Raw genomic sequence first — 26,576 nt, forward strand, 5'->3', positions numbered from 1 at the left:
AAAATATGATAGTTCGATTGGCTCAACTTGCAAATTGCAGATGTTAGCCAAAAATTGACCATGCGGGTTGGATGGTTCCTTGGGCCATTCACTATGAAAAGTAGAGGATTTCTCAAATATCAGGTGCACGTTTGATTTGCTTAACGTTCGAAAGCGCATTTTAGCTTTGATTTCATTTTTTTTATTCCTTAAGCTTAAAGTACTAATTCTTGATAAACATGTTTGCTGTATTTAGGTGAGAGAATTCTATAAACAAAATTACACATATTCCGTTTCTAAGAATATGACCCTCTTCTCTTCCGTCTATTAAGTCTATTTGCAACTTGAAGAAGAAAGAAACGCTATGATGAATGCATTTTCTTGCTTTCCTCTTTGCTTGGTACCAGAGCAAATAATTACTGATGGACAAAGTCCACAAACAAACGGATTCGTGAAGTTGCCATAAACCGATAGCTCTGTTGGATCATTTAAAAACTTGCATCTGTGTTTGTTTGTAATGGATGGAAAATGGAACAAACAAAGGCCGAAAATCTTGTCATACAAATACAAATTGTTCCTTTGAATAAAATCATTTACCAATTATTTCCATTGATACAAATGCTTACTGTCTATACATCTAGTGCAATGTAATCCGACCATTCATTACTCTGCCGCTTCTTCCGCGGAGACATTCTTGTCTTTCTTTTTCTTTTTCTTTTTCTCCTTTCCATCTTCAACGCCTTCCGTCTGGTCCATCGGCTGTTCGTCTCCTCCGTCTCCTTCTGTGGCATCTTCAGCATCTTTCCTATGCTTCTTCTTTTTCTTTTTCTTCCCTTCTCCATCGCCAACCACTGAAGCCGATAAATCTTCCGCGTTGGATTCACCAATGCTGAGTTTGCGTTTGCCGCCGGCTAAATCATCCGCTGCCGAACTTCCATTCGTTTGCTTTGCGGACTGGTTAAAATCGGTGTAGTTGTTGAGCCAATCTTTCGGTGTGTTTTCATTCGGTTTGCCGTACTTATCCAGCTTTCCCGAAGCTATCAACTGCTTCTTCATCGAAGCCTTAGGCCCAAGGCCCCATTTGCGTGGGTAGGTGTCGCGTTCCATGATGACGCGTTTAATTTTTGCAACGACTCCATGATCGCATCCAGCCATGGTGGCCGTCGTCATTAGAGCAATGCCTAATGCAATTGCTTCGCCCTTGGTAGTCACGATCGCGATTTCTTGATCGATCTCGATCCCATCCTCGTAGCGCAATACGCCGGGTAGCAAAATTTTCGCCCCATAGCACACCGCATTCACCGAGCTGTCTTTCATGATGATGCGCTTGTGGCCAACGAGCAAACCTTCCAATGGTTTAATCACACGGCGTAACATTGACTCGTCCTTGTGATTATCGTACAGATACTGTGCATCGAGCACATCGTGCATCGTCACCATGCCGTCCTTTTCCGACTGAATGCCGGAACGGACGCGGCGAAGTTCGAGCATCTGTCCGCCAACACCGAGCACAAGACCCAAGTGGACGCACATCGTACGAATGTAGGAACCAGCTTCGCAACTTACCCAAAATACACCAATATTATGCTGGTCGTTGAAATCCAGCAGCTTCGAATCATACACCGTTCGCACGCGCAACTGTCGCTTAACGGCCGAAATCAGCGGAGGACGCTGGAACAGGGCACCACGAAGTTTCTCCAACCCCTGCGTTACTTTAGCAATCTTCTCCACGGCGGAGTGCAACTTAAAGACGGCCACATATTCCTTACCCGCACTCTGTTGGCTCTTCACCAAACGTGTGGCCCGATTAATGCACACGATCAAGCAACCCGTTACCTTCGGATCCAGCGTTCCCGAATGGCCTGTTTTGTTTACCTTCAGTATTCGTTTGATCCATGCTACTACTTCGTGCGAGCTAGGATTAGAAGGTTTGTCCAGGTTGATAAAACCGGCCGCTACATAGTCATTTATCTTGCGGTTCAACGGGGACGAACCGAACGGAAGTGGCGTGTAATGGTTGGTGCGCACGTTCAAGCGGTCGAAGTTTTTCAACAACAGGGGCCATTTAGACGTGTCTAAAGTAGCGATGGCGGACGAAGGTTTCAACTGGAAATCGCCAGACTTCTGAAGCTCGCCCAAATTTTCAATCTCCGCGTCCGGTTCTTCCTTGATTTTCTTCTTTTTCTTCTCCTTCTTGATTGGCGACGACGGAATATCTTTGAGCGAGAAAACACATTAATATAACTCATCTTTGGTTAAACGAAAATGATATCAATCCTAGCTAATACACTACTTACCCACTTCCATGATTACGAAAGGTTTGTGATTCCTTTACAGCAAGCAAAACTATGTCCAGATTCGCAGAAGATCCGTTCAATTGTAGCGAACACGCGGTTTGTATTATCAAACACGCCGGGCAAGAACATTTGACAGCTGACATTTTTGAGGTTAAAACGTGCCATAAAAATAAACAAGGTGCTTATGGACATGTGCCACAGTATGGAATTTTACCACAGTAAATATGAATTTTGGATCCAAGTGTCTAAAATATTTGTGAACAATAATTTGTAAAAAAATTTCAGCAATAAAATAAGTTGGTTCGTACTTCAATTCGCACCTTTTATTCAATCCAGAGTGTGCTTTCAAAACTCCAAATAAATTAAAAGTTTTATATTTACCAACTGTCAACTACGATGCCCAACGGACGCCTAAGTATGAGATTGTCTTGTTTATCTTTTGCTTGCAATCACATCAAAACATTCTTTGGTAATCCACCAAAAATTATTGATTTTCTTTCATACGAAAAGAGGAAAATAACTATACCTGTAAGTGTAGTGATTTATCCGATAGTGTCCCACAAAGGAGCATTATATTACAGACGGACACTTGTTTGTCGTTCGTAACGGAAAGTAGTAAAATTACTACGAGACGACATGCCTGCGGACAACGATCACCATGAACCGGAAACTCCGGCCACCCAACGATTGACGAACGATGATTTCCGGAAGCTCCTTATGACACCCAGAGCCCCTCCCGGATCAGGACATGGCGCTGGATCAATACGTGATGCAATGTCCAAGGCGTCATCTGCATCTTCTGCTGGAGCGTCAGGGACACCGGCATCGTCATCATCGTCTATGAAGCCACCGTCGTCTGAACGACACGAAGCTCGGCGTAAAAAGAAAAACTTTTATGCTCAGTTAAAAAAACAGGAAGACAACAAGCTGGCGGAACTGGCTGAAAAGTACCGCGACCGAGCCAGAGAAAGACGGGACGGTGCAAATCCCGACTACCAGAATTTGGACTCGTCTAGTTCCACGAGTGCTTATCGTGCGGTAGCACCAGATGTGAAATCAGGTTTAAACGCGGCTGAACGTCGTAGGCAGCAGATACAGGAGTCTAAATTCTTGGGCGGTGACATGGAGCACACCCACTTGGTAAAGGGTCTGGATTATGCGCTTCTTCAAAAAGTTCGTAGTGAAATCATTGCCAAAGAGCACGAGCAGGAAGAAGAGATGGAAAAGCTTGTCGACATTGAACCATCTGCGGAAGTTCCAATTGCATCATCGGGGCCTACAGTACCAACACAGCGAGGCAGTGGAGCGAGTAATGTTGATAAAGAACCTCAGGATGATTTAGAATTTCGCACCGTGCTGGGACAAAACATTTACCGTACCTTGGAAAAGCAACGATCAAGAATGATAGAACGCAATGAAATGTTTGCACCGGGACGAATGGCGTACCACATTGAGTTGGAAGATGAAAATGTCGACTCTGACATCCCGACTACCGTCATTCGTTCGAAGGCAGAAGTGCCCTTGGATGTCGGGGATACACAAACGCTTACTACGAACGATATCGTTATCAATAAGCTGGCACAAATACTCTCGTATTTGCGACAGGGAGGAAGGGGCAAGAAAAACAAACGTCGAGATAAGGATAAACCACTTTTCAAGCTAAGCGATGAACCAGGTAGCAAAGGCATGGTAGACGATTCGATCTACGGTGAGATTGGGGATTACCAACCAAATCGGCGGTATGAAGACGTAGCTGGATCATCGAAGCTGGAAGGAAATACTGGTCGTCATAGCTATTTCGATAAATACAACGACGATGCTGCCGCTGCCCGTGACTCTGCTGCCATACCGCCCATCCCGGCACCACCCAAGCTGTCGGCCCAGCTGATCACTAAGCTTACAGCGGAGCCGGAAGGTTACGCAGAATGCTATCCCGGGTTGCAGGAGATGAACGATGCAATAGATGATTCGGATGACGAGGTTGATTACACCAAGATGGATCTCGGGAACAAGAAAGGTCCGATTGGACGCTGGGATTTTGACACACAGGAAGAATATTCAGATTACATGAGTAGCAAGGAGGCGCTGCCGAAGGCTGCCTTCCAGTATGGTGTAAAAATGCAAGATGGTCGCAAGACACGCAAACACAAAACCGAGAAAAATGAGAAAGCAGAATTGGACCGCGAATGGCAGCAAATTCAGAACATAATTCAAAAACGGAAGGCAAAATCGGGAGGTGATGAAGATGTCGATTTTAAGAAGTCGAAGTATTAGAATATAGCCTAAAACGCGTAAAAACCTTTAAAGTGTAAACGAGTTTTATTCTTCGTAATATAATAAGTACGATAAGTACAATATGAATAAACTATGCAATTGTGCTGTTTGCTTTTAAACGAAATTTGTTCCATATTTTTAAGCAATAAGAAAAAGTATAAAGGCACGATTGTCTTATTTTTAAATCGGAAATGATCGGTCGTTTGGCTTTATGAGGCACTAAAGCTAAGGCACTTAAGCAGTATCATGAGCAGTGCTTGCACTTTGTACAATGCTTTGTAACATATTTTTGGCTATCACCCAAAAAAAAAACACCGACAGTATACTGTTGAAATCTTGAGCATACAAACATACGATTGAGACGGTCTCTTAACGGGTTAGTAAAAATGGGAAGGATCCAAAAAGTGGTACATTATGCCGCCAATCATCAATAGGATGTAAATCGTTACTGCACACCACCACAGCTTACGCTCCCAGGATTCAATCTTAAGATTTCGCAACACGCCGATTCCAACAAGAAACCCTGCCAAGGCACCACTGGCGTGGGCAATATACCCCACCTTATCGAACGGGTCGTTAATACTGTTGTAAATTGAAACTCCCAAATCAGTAACGCAAAACACCAAAAATACGAACAGCTGAACGATGGCGTATTCCATTTGTTTCCAGTTCTGTGCGTTAAAATATAATAAAAAGGAAAAAGAAAAATAGCATAAATAAATACACGGTGCCAATAGTGACTATTTGGCAATTGTTAGCTCTACCATGATAATCGTTGCAATGTGAGCTGTGATGAGCGCGTAAACACCACCAGAAGCACCTGCGAGAAACACACGTGGCGTGAACAACGAAGTACCCATGGAGCCCGCAATCACTCCTGCGAGGTATACCAGCGCCACACGCCACCAGCAGTGCACCAATTCCAGCACAGTGCCCAGCAAGATTTGCACAAGTAAATTCATTATCAGATGCATGAATCTATGGATACGGTAATAAACATTTCAGTGATAATAAAGTTCGCGTTGATACACCGTCGTAGGTCCGGAAGAGTTTGACTCACCCGATATGTACAAACATGTACGTTAGGAAACGCCACACCTCGTGTCTGAGGTGTGGATTGTAGATAAACAAGGTCGCCATCGGGCCACTCGTACTAGTACCATTTTGACTAGATAACGATAGGATGAAATATGTATTAATCAATTTAGTCCTTATGATCGCGAGATAACTTACTCTTGCGTTTTGACGATATCCACGATGAAGAAAATTACTTCCAATATCGAAAAAATTATCATCATCAGTGGGGGAGGCCATAGTTTCATGCTTTGCTCGTATTCGCCATCTGAAATAACAGCAGCTTTGAGTGAAAATCATACACATATGTATGTTCACACATTTAGTGTGTGACAAACATTTAGTGCATGATAAACTAATTTGATTGGAATCGTATGAGAAACATAATCTACAAGGCTACTGAATAAGGTTTATCACACTACGTTATCAATTTGCTGATCTGTAGTGGATATATCGCTACGGAACGTGTATCTCTATCTGGTTCCTAAAACTTACGTAATGTAAAGAATGTATGATCAAACTTTATATGATAATTTTACCTAATACATCGCCTTCTTCCGCCACGTTTCGTCTAGGCACTACCGCTTTACAATACTTTAGATACATTTCACACAGAAAGATCGGATGCTCGGTACTGAGCTTGTAAAACTCAGCGAAATCCAGACGGCCATCATTGTTTAAGTCGGACGATTTCAACAGATGAATTGCCAACTCTTTTGGCATGTCTGGGCACTTTTTCTCTTTAATAAGGCTCTTCATCTCGGTTACGTTCAGATAACCATCGGAATCCGTATCATACTAGAAAGAAAAATTTACGATTAGTAAAATCCGTTCATTTTAACGTCAATAATGTTCAAATTCGGCAGATTAATTATCACCTTATCAAAGAGATGCCGTAGCTGTTGCCGCCTCTGGTTCTCTTCACGTGTATTAAGGCGTTGTAATGGAATCGCTTGTACATGTTGCTCACAACGGTCCATCTTAAACAAACTGAATACTGAACGAAATACTGAGCTACGTCTGGAACGGATGTTAACAAATGGAATGTACGTGGAAAGCAGTTTCCCGACAATATCCTTCCTTGGATAGCTTTCTACTTTCCCAATACCAAATGCGGGCAACCCGCTTTTCCACCTCTTAGTTATTTGCTCAACTAATTCCAAACATTCACGCACAGTGAGTCATTTCCTTCGTCACACTGAGATCAAAATGTTTGCTTTCGTTTGATAGCCGAAACTGACATCTGTCAACAGTGATGGCACTTTTTGACCAAATGATGATGTCGCATAGTTATTTCACCCTGTTTCTGTCAGAAATTTTATGAAAGTAAACAAATTTGAACAATTCAATTTGTTTGTTGCATATGTGGGAAAGTCGGCGATACGTCGGCTTTCAATTCTTCCAAATTCTTTTTTTAGAAAACATTTCTTTCTGAATAATTCAGAATACGTTGACGGTACAGACAGCAAAAGTGATATTTATCTGATTACTCAAACAGAAAAGTAATGTTTTGAAAATTCCAGCACAGTAACAGTGTTCTATGAATGTAACCAAGTATAAATTAGGTTCGTAATGAGTATTATGGTTCTAACATGACCTCTACACTTGTAACAACGACAATACGACGTTTAGCTGAGAGAAAATGAGAAAACAACGATGATATTGAAGCGACATACATAATTTTTTCTTTAAAAAGCTTCCTATTTATTACATTCGATGAATTTTTGACTAAACCCTCCTATAACAGAACATTTCCCAGTAGTCAGTAAACCATAACAGAATGCCTGATTCAATAGTGTTTTAGTTTAATACTACTCATACCGTACTTAATTTTATCTTCGTCTAGCAAAATCTTTCCAAATGCTCCTGTTCGAAAAGATTTCAGCATTAACTTTGCTGCCATATTAATATCCGGACGAAGTACACTTGTACCATCCAGCTGTTTGGTACGAATCATTTTGTTTAAATGGATTGCATTTGACATCAGGACACTGGCAATCGAATCGGTTGGCTCAGGCAAACTCATTACCTTAACATAGCGGAAATTTTGCTGCTTGTTTAGTAGGAACAAAAGGTAATCGGCAATCAGCTCTTCGCCAACCAGATGATCCTGCAGACATGAAACCAATGCCAGCCGTAACCCTGTTTCAGTATCGGCGATATTTGGCTCTAGTATTCCAGGTGTATCCAGCAGATAAATGGGAGGATCTTCGCATATTTTTATACGGTTCAGCACGCTTCTAGTAACTCCCGCAACAGCACCCACCTGGCTGGCGCCCTTCTTATTAAGGTGCCGGTTTCGTAGAACGTTTATGAGCGACGATTTTCCCACATTTGGCACACCAATAATCATAATGCAAAATTCTCGTTGACTGGAACGATTATACCGATCTGAATTGTTTATTAGATCCTGTGCCAACGGCATCAATTTTCGAAGTCCCCTGCAACTTCTAGAACGGGAAAAAGGGTAAGGGTAAAACGATGGTAATTCTAACAAATTATAGTACTTACTGGTTCTTGCAATTTGTAAACAAAACGTTCGTTGGATCGTGGTTTTCCTGCTGAAGGTGATCAATAATTTTGCTTTCAAACTGCTTTTCTATAAGGTCACACTTATTCAGTACCAATATATGGGGCTTGATGCCACTAATTGTGTGTTTAAATTCTGTATTACGACCGGTGAGCGGTATTCGAGCATCATGTACTTCTATGACGCAGTCAATCTGCTTCAGCTTTTGCTGCATCTGTTTCATACCTTTCCCCATATGACCTGGGAACCAGTTCAGCAGTTCACGAGAAACAAATGGAAACGTCGTACGGAAGCTGTTCATTGTTGTATCGGTCTAAGTGTCTCTTTTTTCACCTGTATAGCTTAGATATCTTGATTATACACTAGACACTCAAACTTGCGTAAGCAGCGGTTAAAAGTTGGTACACGCAAGATCCTTTTTATTTTATAAAATTACTTCAGCAAACCTTTAGTACGTTCGTTCCTAGAAACACTGGTAAAAGAAAAACAACCCGCCGAAAACAATTCGTCACACAATTCGCATGCTTTTCTAATGAGAAAACCTGTTAGAATTGGTGTCAAAACAAACTTCATATCGTGTCAAAACATTTTTCCGCTGTTTTCTGCGCTTTCGCGAATTTGACAGCACGAATATTACGACTGCTAGATAAATATTGTTTTCTAGCACATGTCTTACCGTTTCGAGCAAATCGGCACAGTTGGAAATGTGTGTACGCTCTAGGTCCAAATTTATTTCATTTTAACCCTTATGATGGTTCTTCACTTGGCATATATGTACATGTCCACCTGCAACTTGGTCTACGGTACAATATATACACGAGGTCGAATGCCCCTTTAACAAATAAGACTAACCAACCATGAGCGAATTATTAAACTTAATTTCATAATTTGCAAACAACGCTATTCGCGGCACCTCCATGTGTAATCTGATGTACAATTTTATCACCCAAAGCCCGTTTGGGTTGCCTATACAATGAAATGATTTTATTAAGAAAGCTTCATGGCGTGTAATTCAACTAGATACATACAGTTTCCATGGCAACATTAAAAATACAACCATTCCGGCTCAAATGAAACAAAACTATAGAACGATCAATTCTGTTTGGTAGTCGATAGTGAACACACAGGGAAGAATTTCGTACCTACTAAGTTATGTTCTCAATCCAAAAACAATACAAAACAGGAGTTTATCGTATCAATGGCTCCATATCGAACTTCCGTTGCAGGTTTGTTTCTACTTTCACAAGCGCCGCATATGTGATTCCTTAATGTGTTTATGTTCCTCAGATTAACCATCCGAAAAATTCATTCCCTAATCGACGTCCCCATTTTGGAAGGACTTGACAAAAGCCACGAAAATAGAGATGCGGTTGAAAATGGAACAAACGAAACACGAACTATTTGCTGGCAGGAGAAAATATTTAGTCACTACGAAAAGGACTATTATCGCATAAAGGAGAACTGCAAAACGGATTATCATAAGAAATACTATCAAATGCTAAAATCAGAATCTCATACACCGCAGCTGCTGTTCACGTATGTTGATGAAGACAACTACTATCCGGATGACCGGGACAACCAAAACCATAGGCGGCAGCAGCAACACCAGGCACAGGATATGCCCTCCAAAACCCAATCAATGTACCTTATGGCCGATTTAGGGCATGAAGTGCTGTTATTCAGCATTTCTTTTTGTCCTGATGAAGGAATATTGACAGTATTTCCCGATTTCAACCATATAACCACCAATCCTTTCTATCACGAAATGCGTGAGTCCAACTTGCACATGTATCACTACGCACTGGAAAGATGCCTTTCGGGAAAATCATTACTACCAAAGCCATCGAATCAGTTCGCTCTCGTAGGCACCACGCAAGCTATTCGGTCGCAACCGGCAGATCATAAGGAACGCTTTGAAATGCCGAAACAATTGCACCGCAATTTGCTATTGCTGTTGGAAATAGTGAGCGCATCAGATTTCAAGTACGACGGAATTCATGTACGTTATCGTGTTGAGCTTCCGCCGGATGTAAAGATGATAAATAAGGACAGTCAACTATCAGGTAGTACACATGCTTCAAAACAGCTCAATGATTGTTGGCATTTTGCACATTGCCACGAACTGCTACTAAAGCTACCGGACACGAAAGAATTTGAACACAGCTTGGAAGTTTACTTTGAAGCCATCTCTATCGACGATTGGTGCCGCGAGCGATATTTAGGGTAGGTGACTCAACGCTCTGCTAATGAATGATTTTTATTCGTGAATGACAACCTCCTAGTAGAGTTTTTTCCAACTCCGCTGTACGTCTATCGCCAAGATTTCAGCAGTTCATAATTAAGTTAATCAATTCCAGCCACTCGCATCTCTCCATACCATTACGACGTCAAATACAAGAAACTAAAATCAACTTTGTGCAGCTGACTAATTCCGGTGCAGTAACTGATAGCATGGAAAGGTTTCTCGTGGGCAACCGTCGACAGGTGAATCTGCCATCATTTTACGGGAAGGTAAGAGAGGTGCATTCCTTGTTTTATCTCATGATATTTTTGTGATATAATTAATTCTGAGCTTTTTTCTGTAGGCCGGAGCAGCAATATTAAACCGATACGCTAACGAGACAATATCGTCTGGAAAGTTACAAATTCGCTTCCAAATGGTACGGCAGCACCAGCCTAAGATTATTCATGATGGCTACTTTACTAGTACGCGAAAAACGAAAAACATCACCCTAAAGGAACTAATCAAATCCTACAGTAGGGCGCGAGAGCGATTGGAAGAATTTGTAGACTTGAAGTACTAGGGTGGTATCATCGGATTTAGTTTAAATTTAAGACAAACGATAACAGCATACCCTGCGCCACATCATAGTAACGCTGATAGTAGACAGATCAATTAAATCGAATGCTATTTATTCGAGTAATCTGAACACTGTAACAATTTTATTAAAGAAACAAAACTTTATCATTCGGACGGATCGACTCAACTTGCACGTAGAGAAATAATTTCCGCGCAGCAGTAGTTTGCTAAAACCATACAACAGAAAACGATATGCCGCGCACAAAGAAATAACGGTAGCAGACGTCTTCTTCGTCACATGTTACCGATCGGCAAGAGTTTCATTTCGTAGCATTTTTTCGATGGAATTTCAATCAAACGCACACAAAATGTAGAATTTCCTCCCATCCATACCGCGCTAGGTCGGTTTCTCTGGTTCCTCTTCCATACAGACAACACAATGATGGAAGAGAAGCGCAAAAGTGCAGCGTTACGAAGGGGGAAAGGAAGCTTACTCTATATACCCTGTCGCTTCCATCGTACACTCCACACACACTGGTGAGCAAGTGAGAAAGAAAATTAGTTGCCTTCATCTCACTTTTGCAATTGCAACGTTGCCGTGATTTCTCGGCCAGGCTACTCTATATGCCGTTGCGCTTTCTCGCTTTCTCCTGCTGATTTCGGCTTTTGCCTATACAACCATCGCACACTGTTGCTCACATAGTCGTCCGTCCTGTCTTATCGGCTCTTTTCTGCGCTCGGTTGCTACGATGCGTTGGTTTCAGGTTTTCTTTAGTCCATTATACCATTTATACATTCACATTTACGACTTACAAACCTACACAAGCACACCGCTTGCTGTCGCTGAGCGCACGCAAGAACGATGGACATAACAAAAAAAAACAACAACGGCGAACGGAATAAAGAGCAAGAACTGTACCAACAAGCCGCCGCACGGAGGAATTTGCTAAAAATATATTCACAGTCCACGGGACGAGTTTGTTGCTCGAGACATGTGCGTGTGAAGCTGGCACTGTTCGTCGCTCATGCAAGTTGTCTCTAAGTGTATGATGGTAGCGTAGAAATCATTCGATAGCAACGGCGTGAGCTGTTTGTAGACGGTTACGACGACCAACAGCAGCAGCCTTTGCACCTGTTTGGGGTTCAAATAAAAGCTGACTTTAATTGATCGACTCCGGGCGGGATACGACACAGCAGTTTTTTTGCACTTCCCACAGCACTACAATTCCCCATGACTAATGCACTTGCTGCTGGGCTGGGAGGGAACAAATCAATATTACACATTTGATTTCTTCCTGTGAACATACTACCCGCAATATATGTGTCTGTTATGCTGCTAAGCTTTAAGGGTTACGAAGATTTTTTTTGTATCGTCATTTGCACATAACATTTAAAAGCGAAACGTAGTTAGCAGTTAGTTTGAGAAATGTGCTAAATAAAGGAAATTGTATTCCTGCACGACAATTGTACGTATCCTAATTCTAACTCTTTCTTTTTTACTTTAATATTGCCTATGTATCAGTGTATAGCATACAAATAGTACATAATAGTCTAATTATGAGTTCGTTTAGTATCCTTACTGCAATTGTTTTGCATTAAATATACGTCTGAATCATACTGTTGAATATAATGTAAAACAAATAATATGACTTTATACCTATTGCCCACCCCTTGTTGAACTATGAATGCATTGTCTTTCTTCTTTTGTTATTTACACAAGTTTAAAGTATTTTCAATTAAAAAAGAAAACACAATAACACGTTCGATTTTGCAAGATTTTACGAAGAAGCATTGGACATCTGACGCAGTGTCAGCCAGATAACACAAGTCGCGGAAGACCAGAATAAAGAAACGAGATAGCAGTCTAACAACGCACATGTGTAAGCGAGACAAAAGCAATAGTAATTTCGCGTCGAACGGAAGAACAGCATCCGCAACGAAGAAGAAATCCATCGCGATGGAAGATGGGAGATGTTGAGACAGATATGGAACATACGCTGGGGCTAGAGCGAGACAGCAGTTAAGAAAGGTCACGCGATGCCCGATATAGGATATTTTGTTGTTCCCGCAACGAAACCGCGAAATAATAAAGCAAGCAAAAGCATTAATGACGAAAAGCATCCGGGAGGACGTGTGATGAGGCAAAGGAACGATTCTCCGGACGACGCGGCCCTACGCATGTCATTGCCACGTAATGGAACAATATTCGTTCAACAAACAAACTGTACGAACAACGTGCTAGAAGAGGAAAGAAACAGTAGCGTCAGCAAGAGAAGACAACAAAGTCGATATACGACCTGCAAAAGATGGCGACGATCGGGTGATGAAACTGAAATACAGGCGCTGCGCGTCTACGGCCGAATCGATCTTAAAGCTGATTAAAGTTGTGACGTTTTGCTTGCCCGTTCCCCCGCCCTGTTCCGGGATTTTTGCGCTGTTGTTATTCCTATTTGCTCCCTCATCGAGTGGGTACGAAGCGAGCCATGCGTGAAGGATGTGGATGAAGTTATATAGCTGCGGACGGTTTGGGGTGTGATTAAATTTGCGTATTGCGTATCGGCAGAACATGCGGAAAGGTGACGGGGTGCGAAGGGATGGCTGTTTATATTTGGCATTCACCCCGCTGCTTCTGCTGCTGCTGCTGCTGCTGGCACTGCTGTCCGGTTGTTGTCTTACTGGCCCGTGTCCCTGAATTTGTACATCTCTAACACAGCAGACTTTTTTTTTGCTGTTTGCACCATTTTCACCTACATAAAGTGTGGAAACGGTTGGGTCACATTACAACTGTTTTACGTTGTGTGCCTCTCGCTCGCACTTGCAAGGAATGGGTTGTAGAAGAAATATGCTTCCTCCATTAGATTACAAATTATGTCGCGTACAACAGAAAAATAAACGATCCAGAAGATTTGTTCGATTGGAATATACTTACTCTACAATGGACATTGGTAAAGAAATTGATACAAATGCAGAATTTTGCCTTTTCTACTCTGTTTAAATTAATTCCTGGGAACTAAATTCAGTAGCCATTTTCTTGGAGGAAAAACATTGCGTTGCTTCGATAAATTTACATGGGGTTTGTGCCCAGAGCACAAACCGTGTGTCTCGAAGGTAACATCATCTTATGGGCTGCTACATTTCCCATGGTACATTACTGCGATTTTTTTCCCTGAACCGCGAATTTGTAAGCCAACAGCATTGGTATGAGTGCGGCCGCTCAATTTCATGTTTTATTATGTAGCATAATATCAGCCATTTCGCATTGTCGACGTTTACGCTGCACAGGCCAAAAGTGTGCTCGTTGGCTGAGTGGTGTTGTTCAACTGTACCGTGCGCATTTGGCGATGGTTGCTTTGGTTGCAATTATAAAAACACATAGTAAATGGTTTAAATGGTTAAAATTGCAAGGCACAACATTTATCGAGCTTGGATAAACGAGCAAAGTACAATTTTAGCAGTGGAACCAGCAGCAGCGGAATCGTTTACAGGTCGAATCGAAACGGCACCAACACATCGGAAACAAGTATAATACGACGAATGGATAGTTTGGTAGTGTGTGTGTGCGTTTGTGTGCAGTTTCGTTGAAGGCGCAGGTTAAAGATGAAGTTGGAAGAGAGAAGAAACTTTACGTACGCATATGGGACGCAGAGAGATAGGAACGGTAACGTATTTTTTTTGTTTCGTTTCAATTCGAGAGGATCCGGAAGAGCAGAAGGTGCGATCAACACGGCAGGATTGGTACCGTGCACGTCTTGGACGGTGCGTGAATTTTTTCGCAGCTAAAGGAGGACAATTTCGGAATAGCTCACAGAGCAGTTGCGAATACACGAGCCCAGCAGGAAGATTTCCAGCAGTGTGTAAACGTGTGTGCGGGTATGCTCTGCAATGGTAGTGGTATGTACGAAACCGAGCGCGTGTGGGTAATGTGTTACGCGAGAGAGAGAGTGCGGCCAAGTGTGTTTCACGGGAAAAGAAAATGGCCGCTGTCGCGTGTGCAGCACCAGTTCTGTAGTGCTCCTGCATAAATCGTTCAATTTCGTGCGGTAAAGAGTTTTTTCGAGAATTCATTTGTGCTCTTCCGGTATCTTAAAGGGTTTCGATTGATTGGACAATTTTGTATTGGCTCTGTTGTGGCTAGCAAAGACAGTAGGAATGAAAATGTAGAATCCCATCGTCATCATCATCATCACCATCATCATCCGTCACCGTCGCGGTGTCGTCGCCGCGGCCGTCCGTCGTTCGTTTGAAGTGGAAATCGTCGTCATCGTATGGTGCGAACCATCGTGTGTGCCTGAAATTGCCCAGCTCCCAAAAGAGTAGAATAACGCTAGCCCTGATAGGAATTCGCAGCAAAGCGTATCGCGGCATATCCTGTGCTTGAAGAAATCGGGCCCACTGTCCATCAAATGGTTCCATGTATCCAAGGCCCGTTAGTTTATTATTTGCGTTGTGGTTGTGGCTATCGTGAGTGAATCTGTAGAGGCGGATGCTAAATCATCCAGATGTTGCGGCAATAATGCAGTGCGTTATTCAATAAATGAGTAACCCCGACACATGTGCTTGTTCCGAGAAAGAACGGGCATTGCCCCAGCAAAAATTGGCTGTTAGGCTTCTTTCGCCCTTTCCGTAGTTCGCGTTCAAAGTTCACGAAACCAGCGGTGTACGTGCCTTCCACCTTATTGCTGTAGCCCAAAATGGGTTTGTTTGAAGAAATCGAAAGCTCCTTCTGGTGTTAGCGCCTAGGTGTATGTGTGAATAGTGAATGTGCGTTTTCTAATTTCAAGGCTAACGATGTCAAGTAACTTCGATGGTGATGCATTGCATTCTGGAATGCAAGGTGTGGGCTCCATCTCCAGTCTAAGCTACCGGGATTTTCAGTTTGTTTAACATAGAATTGTTTTCATCCAAAAGTAGGCAGTGCGATAAATGACGAAGGAAAGCCAACGTCCAAGAATATGTTGATGTCTGATACTGATGTACCTATGATGATATTTTGCATATTTTTAATTACAGTTTAGTTCATTTATTGCGTTTAGTGAATGTGTGTTTGTCCTGGATTTTTTATGCTTATGACATGCATTAGAACTTTTGAAATGTTAGCTAAGCATATTCGGGATCATTCTATATCGCTATAAAAATAGTGCTCTGGCCCGTCTTATATGAGCTTCTTCCGTCTTGTGTTCCGTTATGAGACATGTTCATTTAATTATACTACGCAAAGGCATTAATGCTGTGGATTTAGCTAACCAGTGAAGTAGTAAGAGATGTAATGCTGTAAAATGATGTACAGCGACATACTTTTATCCTATTTGTCATAGAGATTGCGGGCACAAATGTTCATTTATTGATTATTCTGGACGACGTGATGTAGCAAACGTGTGGAGCCTGTCTTCTTCGGCTGTGCTGGAGGAAGCCCTATGTTACTCTATTTTTTATATTTATCCCTGTATAATTCCTAGACCATGGAGCGGGTGGCTCCGCAAACTACTTAGCCACCGCTGGCTGGTGCAGGGTGTGTCTCACATTTTCCAAGCAATATTTTCTAATCTTTGCTCTTCTTCTTTGCTCATCGTACAAGACGGTTTTGAACATAAAATTGATTCTCTCCGTCTTTCTCTCCCAATGCGCCTCTCTTTTACTCTTGCTCTCGATTCGTTCTGTTTTTTTTTTCTTCTTTACCACCCAGATCCGATCGAAATGTGCGAATGATGGTTCCATTTAATTTGATGATGAAATTTTAGTTTTTTTTAATACCGAAGTAGGAAGAGGTGCAACTGATTGTCGTAGTGCAAGCGGTTGGGAAAAAACATTCTTTTTAGTGAATAATTTGTTCTATCTCTCGTTCATTGAGGTGATAAGTACGGTGATTGTAACACTTTTTTTAAATATAGAACTTTGTGGGTTCAGTTTAATATCCTTCGTCACGTAAAATACAAATGTGCATAAGAGTTTGCACACCTAGAGAAAAATTGCATCACTGAAGAAAAGGAAGCGATACGTACGGCGGCAGACAGCCGTAGCTTTAGATATTGTTTCCGGCATAAGAAAAAATGTTGCTTTTTTATGCTGGATTTAAGTTGCAGTACTTCACTAAATGCAATATTACCCTGAACACTGTAGGCGTAGTCTAAGGATACAGGAGCAAAAAGTGTTGTGCCGGTTCATGAAATTATTTACTGATGCTCGTGTGATGTGTCTTTCTGGGCGCGATAGTGTGTTTGTGCGTTTCACTGTGTGGTCAGTGTAGCAAGTATGTTTAATTATTTTATATGTTGTCAACTTCTTCTTACAGTCATGCGTAAATTTACGGAAAAACAACTAACATTTTTTTTCATTGTTACTAATGTAAAAGTATAGGGGGGGATCATCTCGATAGTTTCGAAGCTAAATGTGTAAGTGTGTATGTGTGTTTTTTTTGTTTGTTCATTAGTGGTATTATTATGAAGAGCTTAAATTTACTAAAGCGGTAGTGTGTTTTTTACTTAGCTTTGCTAGCTGAGTGAATTTTGAAAAAGAGCTTTGTGGATGTGTACGTAAAAAAAATTGCGTTTAGCTTGCCGGAAATTTGCGTACAGGGAAGGGAAAATAAAAGATATCGTTTAAGTGTGTCACCGTAAAAAGGAGCGCGGTATTATAATTCAGCAAATTTCGCACCGCAGTGTAGTTTTGGTATGGAGCGCAACGAGAGGAAGAAAAAAATAGCAACGCATACTAGTGTACTGTTCTACTAAAAGATGGTATGTTAAGTGAGCAGATATTAAGAAGAAGGAAGCCTCTGTATGTGCAGTGCATCGTCGAGCATAGTAAGCCGAGCAGCAGAAAGAAGAAAAAAAAGTACGGGTAGAAAATCAAGTAGCTGTGGCAGCAAACAGCAGGAGCATTGTGTTTCCTTTCACCCGCATTAGTGGTGGTTGTGCACGGCCGCACACGCACACACACACACATCGTAATACGTATCCTAAGTGAAAAGGGGGAAGGTGAAGAAGGACCACAACGTGCTGCACACTGCTGTGAGCGAAGGGAATCGTCGCTTTTATCCGTTTTCGCTTCCCCGCTACCCCGTGATAGGTTTTCTGGTTTCTGTCTCGACGACAGCAGCAGAGTACAAGCAATCGTGTGTATCTTGTGTGTTACCACCAGCACCAGCCCCGTTGCGGTTGCCCGTATAAGTGTGAGTGAGTAAGTGAGTGTGTGTGTTTTGTGTGTGTGCGTGCGTGTGTGTGTGCATGTGCTGCGTCCGGTGCAGTAATTTTGCGAGCGAGATCGAAACGATGCGCTGAAGATATTATCGGCATGAGATGGAAGCAGCCACCATTCGTTCAATGCAGCAGGTCGGGCCTACCGGACAACGGGCCGACTCTGGCCCATCGCCTCAACCGCCGCCGCCTGGAATGTCGTATCAGCAGCGCGTCCAAACTGCGACCGCTGCTCAAATTCATCGGTAAGAATACTCACGCATAGGATGGTTTTTTTTTAAAGGGGTGGATTTTTTGTTTTTCAATTGAAATGTGAATTTTAACTAGAAATACTAGAAGTTCATATTTCGTACGCAGACAAGTGTAAATTATTCCAGTAAATCAATTTTTCATTAATCATTGTAACATGCAGTTCATTGTTTCTATCTGTTAAGAGACATACCAAAGGACGATTTAAGATCGATCGATCGATCGATCGGTCGATGATTATACGGTTGAATTGTAGGAAAAATTCTTGAACTTATGAGCTTCCTAGGGGCTAGTGTGGCATAAAGTAATGCAATGATATCTAAACAATATGAGAACGGAAATTCGTTAACTAGCTCCCACCAGCCAAAGGTACACGATTTTTTTTAATTTTAATTTCTCTTGAAGTAAATTTTTTTTCACGTTGCAGTATAATTATTCCTTGTGCTGCAGTGGAACTTTCCATCGGCTCCAAACAAATGACCTGTTTATGGCAACTAGATTTGAATATTGAAGGAGGTTAACCGATGCCTGATTATATTTAATTGATTTGTTTGTGGAGATAAAGGAGATATTTGTTAAGAATCAACTTCTTTAGTCAATAGACGAAAGACAAATACCTGAATAAATAACTAAAATCCCAACCCATATTACAGGGTTTTCGAAACTTTATAATGGACATGTTCACCGAATTGTTTTGCTTGATCATATAATTGCACCATTGAACGAGTTATTGAACTGTACAGAAGATGGCGTTGGCATGTTCAACTAAAATATTGAGGTTGTGTCGAATGCTCGAATGGAGATAAACGAGGTGAAAACTAAACTGGTGGTGGCACCATCATTGGCCCTGCTAGCAAATCCTGACGTACGCAGGGGTAACGTACAGATAGGACCGCACTTTTGAAGTCGTTGACATATTTTGGATCAAAGGTCAGAACCTACAAGAACGTTTTATTGAGATACGCGCTAGAGATTTTTCTACGCTTTGAGGAAACTTATCCAAAACACCTGTCGTGACGATCGGCGCTGGAATTGTATAGAACCTATATATTTCCGGTACTCATATAGGCCTCTGAGATATAAACTTTGGATCAGGAGGACTTTAGGTAACGTATGTCTAAAAATTCAGTTTAGGATCTGCTACAACGACGAGTTCTATAAAGATATACGATGAACTCTAACGTACAGCTAATTAGACTGACCAGATTCCGGATTGTTGTGCCCCAAAAGAGGAATAAGCAATGCATTGGCAGACGACGGCGTTCGACACAGAGGGGTTTTAAGAATTGCTAAAAAAAAATAATCCAACGAATCGATTGTAACTTGAGATACGAATGCCCAGACGTAATGCGTGTTGTAAAGTACGCTCCAAGAAGTTAGTGATATTTTATTTTGAGATACAATTGATTGTAGTCGTGTACAGCGATTATAAAGGCAAACAACCAGGATTGATCGTGATGATTTGACTTGGTTTATACGTATCTATTGCATTTGCATCTATTGCAAATTTTTGTATATAAAAACGGATAAATGGTATTTCAATGTTTTTCAGTGGGAAAAATGCTTTGGGAAATACGCAGTGACGGATCGAATCTCGGAGGAACCGCTATCTCGAGGTTATTGGTATGCCGACTTAACGCTGAATGAGAAGATCTGAATTTTCGATCAATGGGTAAAAAATGCCATTTTTGCGTTTTTTTTATATGTTGGTAACGCTAGCGTTAAAATAATGTTAAGTCAAAATTACTTAAAAATATCATTATTTGATTTTTCAAACCCTAACGCGTGATACGTGGAACTAACCAAACGCAGCATTGACTGTCCTGCTACGTGTAAATAAAGTCAAGTAAAGCCAGCAATGGCAAGCCAATACTTTTTTTAGTTTGTTGTGCCCGAAGAGACGAAGCAGTCTTGCGTAACGTATTTGCTTGTCCTGATCATATTTTTGGAATAATATTTAATATTTGGTTGGATTTATATTTGTAACGAATATACAGAATAAGCAAAAATCTAGCATAATCGATTCTTCGTCTTTCGCAAAGTATACTTACTTTTCGTGGAGCGATTAACGATAGACGAAAAATGTATATTCATCTCGGTGAAAATATCACTTATACCGTCGAAAACCCTGTAACACTACAACTACTCAGTAGTAATTTTAACTAGCGGCGGGTTTAACGGTATCTAAGCGGACTAAGCGGTCGCCGGAGCCCCGTGCTCTCGCAACTGTATAAAATCGGAACTATTTTCCCAATCGAAGCAATTTATAAGGGTCCCATTTACTTTTCCGCATGGGAAGTGTAAATCCGTTATTGATTTTAACTGGTCTGGTTTCTGCTTAACGGATTAATTTTTCAGATCAAAAAATTCTTCCCAAGTGAATGCCTAACCAACTTCTATAGTACGAAACACAAAATTAATTTAATCATATTCTAGCTTTTAAAAAAATGTGTGTAAAAGCGGATAGGGGTTTGCGAGATATAAATAGTACTCTTCCTTCTGCATCGGAAGTATATTTTGGTTGAAACAACATATATCCCAAAGGTCTGTTAAGGTAGTTTTATTTTAAGCTTCTTTTTGGGACTACATCGTCGTATTACCAATTCTAGCATTGGTATAGAATGTAGGTCAAATTTGTTTTACGTGTTTGCTAGGTGACAATTCCGGCTCAATTAGTCCTAAAGCTCTAGTTGCATTAGATAGTTTTGATAGTGAGTTTTGGGATTTTACATTTTCCCTGAAAACATTAAGTTGGGAGTGTAGTTTTGAAAATTTGTTGTCAGCGATCATTTCTTCTATACGTTTTGACGATTTTTTGATCATGACTGTAGACTGATTGAATGATTGTAGACCGCCTGGTAACCATCACGAGACAAATTACACATGGAAAAATGTGTCAAATTGAATACGATATATTACACTATTGGAACTCTATCTAAAACTTCCTACTATAATTGGGACTTAAGACGGCTATTATGCGTGTTTTGGTAACACATGCATAGCATTAAAAAGGCGATATTCCTGAAGAACTAAGCTTACGTGAAGCTATTTTACTTACGGAGAGACAAAATACTTTCTCTATATCTAGAGGATAACAATTTATTCAAACAGTTCAACTTAAGCATATTGCGTCTTGTTAAGCCGATTAACGACAACATCGAAATTTCAATGAACATCAAAATGTTGTTTTTGAAGGACCTTACGACGTCAAGGCTTAAAAACAGCAGGTGGATGGAGAAATAGTTGCAAACCTGGACCATTTGTTCCACAAAACAAGAAAACATCATCCAAGTATCTACTGCAAGTACTCGATTGTGTAGATCAATTATTCTGAATTTTGATTTGTAGCGACTTTTTCCTTCCAGATTAAATTCAATGATGCATAAATATATGCATCTTCAGAATAAAGATTCATAGTCTTTCGTTCAGACTCAAGAATCTGAACCAAATTCACCCTACACCAATTGTCACTCAAAAATTGGCTGCATCGAGTGTCGATTTGCAAAAGGCTTTTTGAAATTTAACAAAATTAATCCATTGCTAAAGCGCCCGATAATGATCGGGCTAAGCGCCCGAGCGATGATAAGTGGGTAAAGAATGTGAATCCAACAAGAAAATGACCATGTATGAACACCGAAGAATCTTCACAGAACATAGCGAAATCCGAATAAGCCACCAACATGGTTTTATTAAATGTTAGGTGGAACTGGAAGAATTTCGTGCGTTTGAAGCTTCTGATAACTAGTCAAGCTATCAACTAGGACTTCCATTGCCAATAACTGGGCTTGGCAGAAAGTTGAAAGAAAGACCATGAAGCAGAAGACCATGATCGTAATGGATTAATATAAAGGTGTCAACCAAAACGTTACTTGGCGAATTTAATATACTTTTATAAACCTGTTTTTAGTAATAAAATATATTTTTAACCAACGGTCGTGCTGTTCTGTATGAGTAAAAAAAGATATACCTATGTATACTTCTACGTAGCGTAGCGATCTGCTAGATCATGTCGGCTATGTCGGTCTTACTAGGCCTATTTTACCACATTACTGCATAGCGAAGCTTTGCTACGGGAGAACTGTCCGTGTGGGATTTGGTCTAGTCGTGTAAAAGGAACCCCCGTGCCTGTAGATTGAGGTTATAGTCATATGCTGGGAAATCATTTATTTATTTGCAAATTTAAGACAGTCTACAGACGATGATATTTTATTTTTAATAGAATGTTTTGTGTAATAAACTGTTAGGTGTATTAAACACAAAGATGTTTAATGGCCTCTCCTCGGTAAATTTGTATCCGTAAGATTAGTATTATTCGAATGTAGGATCAATTATTGAAATTGGGTTTGATTCAAGTTTTATAATTCTATCGGGAAATGGTTTCAACTCTTCACATGTGCATCTGCCTTTTCTTCAAGAATAACACATAATAATTCAGTGTTGCATGTGACAAGAATGCGTTGATACCACTGATTAATCCACATGTGATGTTAGTTGCTTGCGTTGTCTTTAGTAGAAACAACCGGGTTACAGACCGTGTCATGTGCGTATGTTCGATGGTTGCTTTTTGCATCTACTTGCCTGTTAAAATGATGTGCTTCCAGTTGATTTGAGCGCTACCATCTAGTGTTGTAGCGCATCGAAACAGCTAAGAGCAATTCAAAAGCGCCAAATGAACCACCCCGTCCGTTTTCCTTGCCTTCCACCACATCCATTACGCACTCCCTTTGCTCATGGGAGAATTGGTTAGGTTATTTGATGTGTCGATGGGGGTAGAGAGCAGCAAAGCAAATCACAACGTTGCGCGAGGCTAACCACCGAACAGAGTAAGCGTTGTTGCCAAGTTTGTGCCGTAGTAGGCCGTGCGCTTGTGTTTCTTTTTTTATTTTCGTGTCAACATTGTTTTCCTTTTCGTCGTGTTACTGTGTAGTGCTAGCGGCACCACGCGCCTGTCGCAAATAGCGTAGTATTGGTTAAACAGTTAAGTCTCCCCAGTTTGGTGTGTGTCTTATTGCCTGCACGTCCTCGCTCACCCTCATTTCTCCTTTGTCTTTCATGCGTTCTCATTTCTCGTTGTGTTCTGTCGGAGTCTTCTTCTTATTTATTAGTTAAGCACTAAGATTAGTTTTGGCCTACGGTAGTAGAAGAAAGTATAGGGGTATAAAGTGACGTAGTGACGGTGTGATCTTATTTTACAGATCGATACAGTGGCGTCCCACAGCCTACTTATTTTGCCACCCGCTATCGTTTTCACTGGATTTTCGTGACACTTGACTTCAAACCTAATATTTATTGTACTACTTTGAAACACGTACAGTGATAACGTTTCGATGTAATTCTGGATTGATTTATTCGACTGTAAAACACAGATAGATTCTACTGTTGGTGATAATTGGATCCTACTTTACTGTTGGATTGAAAAACTTTAAATTGCTGTATACTCCAACAGCATCATGTTAGCTTTATAAAACTTGGCCATGGCTGTTGTTTCCGGAAAACGGTCCGGACCTTGTGTTTTTAACTATACCTTTCTATTGCTAAAGCAAAAGGATAATTAGTTTAGGTCGTACAAGGTTTTCAGTGCGATCGTATTAAATTTAGTTTTCACTTAAAATCGTTATATTTGTTACTAGATATTATATATTGTCGTGTGTATTTTTCATTTCTTTGCTGCAATAAATGTACTGTGTAACGCTGGCATTCATATTGTTGTACTTTTTATGTGTGTTTAATTTTCATCTTAATTTGTTTTGTTTTTGAGGGTGTGGTTTCAACCATTACACGAATTTTTCTACAGAAAATAATTCTACATTTTTTTTCTTCAATCAGGAAGTAGGTATTGCAATAAAACATAAAATAATAAAAATGACTTCAGGCAATGAGTCAATTCCTGCAAGAGCAGCAATGTCAAGCACAATGAACTCTGTGGGCCAAATTTCAAGAAAATAAATGGCTACAGGTTTAGTGAAGAAATTCTCAAATAAATGATTTGATAAATTTTGCATATTTAGTACATTTAATTCGAACAAGTTGGTTGTGTGTGTGTGAACGGTTGCCAAACTGAGCTGAGAGGCCCACACATGGTTTGCGGGTCGCATTTTTACCACCCATGCTCAGAAGTGTTCTCAGAATATTGTTGTAAGCCTTCTGTCGAATGCGTTGCAAGATGGGAATTCTAATTTACTGTTTTTCGGAAATTTCATTTTACATTTTAATAAGTATTTTTCCGCTACGTAGTAAAAGTTAAATCTAGATTCATGAACAAGCAAGGCAAGTATGAGTTGAAACAATAGTTTTTTTAAAATAAAAGATGTGTATAGATTTAAAATAATAAATGAGGTTATTTTGTAACTATCGCATTAAATTTATGAATTTGTTCAGCACTCCGCAAGTGTACATTGGAGATCGTCTGGGATAGGTTACAAAGGAAATACAATAGATACGTTATTTCGAAGCATAGTTGTTGGAAATAATTGGTCATAGTTGTTGTCCTAATGAACTAAATGATTGCAATGTAACAAGCTGTTATACCCGTACAACAGTTCTTCCAGCCGGCTGTAAGATGCATCTAAAATTCTTGCATTTTAAGGGGTTTATAATGCATGCAAGCAAAAATGATCGATGGAAAAGATCATCGTCTTCTATTCCTCCATCCAGTTCCCAGTTTCTTGGATGACTGTCACCTCAAGAATTTAGGACCTAATGGCAGATTTGCGTGATCGATGGCCTTCTGATGCTTCCTGTTGGTGTATGACTCGGAGCAGCACGATTCATCATTCACTTGTTCCACTCTTCCTGCAATTGCTTGCCTGAAGGGTTTGTTTCTGCAGACGCCCTCTGTGAATTCGCGATTACTAACGTATATACATAGTGCGCAGGTATCTTCATTTTATTTTAAAACTAATGTGCTGTATGTGGTCTATAGACTAATTATAGTCGATTATAAGGTTTTGCCGTAGATCGCCACTCCTTCCAAGATTGCAAAAATATGGTGGACATAACGGTTTCGGGACAATATCAAACAGAAGAATTATTTCAAGATCAAAACGAAGAGCAAATATTCGTTTAACTAAATTTCCTGGACTGAGACCGGGCAGCTGTGATCCTGAATATGAACCAAACAGTTGGTTTAATTTGTTTTAACTTTCTTTTTTCCATTAGATTTTGCTGAGAATATTGCCTAGCATAATACAAAGTTAAAATAATCTCGACAAAAATGAAACAATTGCACAAAATCATGATTTACTCAGAGAGAAAAGGGTTGAAGTAAATGTCTAAAATCGATATGGCCTTGAAAAATATCAATGAGGCGAGGAAAATTGCAAATGGCAATAGAACTGGAATATCAGCATTTTTTTCATTAATAATAAAATTCTTTTCTTTATATCAATACGGCCGTTCTATTTGAAAAAAAAAATCTTTTTTATATAGAAGGAATGAATGCAATGCGACGTACTTGGTAGAGAAGGGATTAATTAAAAAAAATCGTTAGTTCAAAGTAGTAAAACTACTTCACTCGACTAAGCATGAACGTCGTAATTTAATTAAATTTGTCGAACAAGCTAAAATTTCGCTTAAATCGTTATCTAAACCCCTGTGTCGTTATCCGAGTGTTGAATGTATTGTTTTACTACCCGTTGTTCAACATTAATGAAACGTACAGATTTAAATATAATACCAGATAATCCTAAAAAAGAGTAAAATTGTAAAAGAGTATTGTTAAAGAGTAAAATTTAAGTTATCAATTAGTTGACGAGAAGGCATAAGCAAGCGACAATAATGCTCAATCAAATAATTAGCTCTTGTGAAGGTGGAAGATCCCCCAGATTAGAATCCTGTACGTGCCATATACTATTTATATGTACGTAAGCCAAATATTTAGCACGACACTTTGGGATCATGTGTCGTTATCTACCCATTGTACAAAATATCTGATGCGATGGGTTTCAACATCTTTTATTATACATAGATTATCCAAGTAACAGAGTAAAATAAATAAAAGGTTTCTCCAATTTTTACTGTATTGCACGTGTGACAGACCATAAAAAGTAATTAATCTTTGGAGAATCAAAAAACACTTTAACGAGTCAAATGACTTTTTCATGACTCTTTCACATTGTTTTTTTATTATTCTTTATTTAAATTTCTTTCAGTGTGTTACTTTGCAAAGGAATTAAAATAGC

The 26,576-nt window shown here is 40.3% G+C and overlaps 6 protein-coding genes across 17 annotated transcripts in view; 3 read left to right on the forward strand and 3 right to left on the reverse strand.

Moving 5' to 3' along the window:
* Positions 1-160: 160 nt before the first annotated feature.
* On the reverse strand, positions 161-2,415 carry LOC125768713 (H/ACA ribonucleoprotein complex subunit 4). Its single transcript, XM_049436750.1, has 2 exons — positions 2,277-2,415; positions 161-2,195 (listed from the first exon to the last, which is right to left on the reverse strand). Exons 1-2 carry the CDS (start codon positions 2,284-2,286, stop codon positions 643-645), a joined length of 1,563 nt encoding a protein of 520 aa, XP_049292707.1. The 5' UTR covers positions 2,287-2,415; the 3' UTR covers positions 161-642.
* A 320-nt stretch (positions 2,416-2,735) lies between these two features.
* LOC125768712 (protein Red) lies at positions 2,736-4,599 on the forward strand. Its single transcript, XM_049436749.1, has one exon. It carries the CDS (start codon positions 2,913-2,915, stop codon positions 4,548-4,550), a length of 1,638 nt encoding a protein of 545 aa, XP_049292706.1. The 5' UTR covers positions 2,736-2,912; the 3' UTR covers positions 4,551-4,599.
* LOC125768724 (protein rhomboid) lies at positions 4,577-6,873 on the reverse strand. The gene is made up of 6 exons (XM_049436769.1): positions 6,503-6,873; positions 6,164-6,422; positions 5,784-5,892; positions 5,611-5,718; positions 5,315-5,528; positions 4,577-5,221 (listed from the first exon to the last, which is right to left on the reverse strand). The coding sequence occupies exons 1-6, from the start codon at positions 6,602-6,604 to the stop codon at positions 4,928-4,930; spliced, it is 1,086 nt and encodes a 361-aa protein (XP_049292726.1). The 5' UTR covers positions 6,605-6,873; the 3' UTR covers positions 4,577-4,927.
* Positions 6,874-7,304: 431 nt separating this feature from the next.
* LOC125768725 (mitochondrial GTPase 1) lies at positions 7,305-8,626 on the reverse strand. The gene is made up of 2 exons (XM_049436770.1): positions 8,136-8,626; positions 7,305-8,074 (listed from the first exon to the last, which is right to left on the reverse strand). The coding sequence occupies exons 1-2, from the start codon at positions 8,453-8,455 to the stop codon at positions 7,414-7,416; spliced, it is 981 nt and encodes a 326-aa protein (XP_049292727.1). The 5' UTR covers positions 8,456-8,626; the 3' UTR covers positions 7,305-7,413.
* A 644-nt stretch (positions 8,627-9,270) lies between these two features.
* On the forward strand, positions 9,271-11,084 carry LOC125768718 (Meckel syndrome type 1 protein homolog). The gene is made up of 4 exons (XM_049436758.1): positions 9,271-9,380; positions 9,442-10,377; positions 10,512-10,665; positions 10,740-11,084. Exons 1-4 carry the CDS (start codon positions 9,307-9,309, stop codon positions 10,956-10,958), a joined length of 1,383 nt encoding a protein of 460 aa, XP_049292715.1. The 5' UTR covers positions 9,271-9,306; the 3' UTR covers positions 10,959-11,084.
* Positions 11,085-14,501: 3,417 nt separating this feature from the next.
* LOC125768702 (uncharacterized) overlaps positions 14,502-26,576 on the forward strand; it is a 51,443-nt gene continuing 39,368 nt past the window's right edge. Inside the window, exons 1-3 of one of the 12 annotated variants that reach the window (XM_049436728.1) lie at positions 14,878-14,994; positions 17,244-17,343; positions 17,611-18,392. In XM_049436728.1, coding sequence (XP_049292685.1) covers positions 18,250-18,392 — 143 coding nt within the window. In that variant the 5' untranslated portion in view covers positions 14,878-14,994; positions 17,244-17,343; positions 17,611-18,249. The other 11 variants (XM_049436731.1, XM_049436730.1, XM_049436735.1 and 8 more) reach the window with 11 other exon arrangements.

This window comes from Anopheles funestus, chromosome 3RL, assembly GCF_943734845.2.
Source record: "Anopheles funestus chromosome 3RL, idAnoFuneDA-416_04, whole genome shotgun sequence".
NCBI classification, from domain to species: Eukaryota; Metazoa; Arthropoda; class Insecta; order Diptera; family Culicidae; genus Anopheles; species Anopheles funestus.

What these genes read in the sequence shown, in the direction of transcription:
- LOC125768724 (XM_049436769.1), bottom strand. Translation starts at nt 6,604, where the DNA reads ATGGACCGTTGTGAGCAACATGTACAAGCGATTCCATTACAACGCCTT. An exon ending in GATATCGTCAAAACGCAAGA is followed by an intron (nt 5,719 to 5,783) that starts GTAAGTTATCTC and finishes ATCGTTATCTAG; the next exon opens with TCAAAATGGTACTAGTACGA. An exon ending in ACATTGCAACGATTATCATG is followed by an intron (nt 5,222 to 5,314) that starts GTAGAGCTAACA and finishes TTTAACGCACAG; the next exon opens with AACTGGAAACAAATGGAATA.
- LOC125768718 (XM_049436758.1), top strand. Translation starts at nt 9,307, where the DNA reads ATGTTCTCAATCCAAAAACAATACAAAACAGGAGTTTATCGTATCAAT. An exon ending in ATATCGAACTTCCGTTGCAG is followed by an intron (nt 9,381 to 9,441) that starts GTTTGTTTCTAC and finishes TATGTTCCTCAG; the next exon opens with ATTAACCATCCGAAAAATTC. An exon ending in TGCCATCATTTTACGGGAAG is followed by an intron (nt 10,666 to 10,739) that starts GTAAGAGAGGTG and finishes TTTTTTCTGTAG; the next exon opens with GCCGGAGCAGCAATATTAAA.
- LOC125768725 (XM_049436770.1), bottom strand. Translation starts at nt 8,455, where the DNA reads ATGAACAGCTTCCGTACGACGTTTCCATTTGTTTCTCGTGAACTGCTG. An exon ending in TTTACAAATTGCAAGAACCA is followed by an intron (nt 8,075 to 8,135) that starts GTAAGTACTATA and finishes TTCCCGTTCTAG; the next exon opens with AAGTTGCAGGGGACTTCGAA.
- LOC125768712 (XM_049436749.1), top strand. Translation starts at nt 2,913, where the DNA reads ATGCCTGCGGACAACGATCACCATGAACCGGAAACTCCGGCCACCCAA.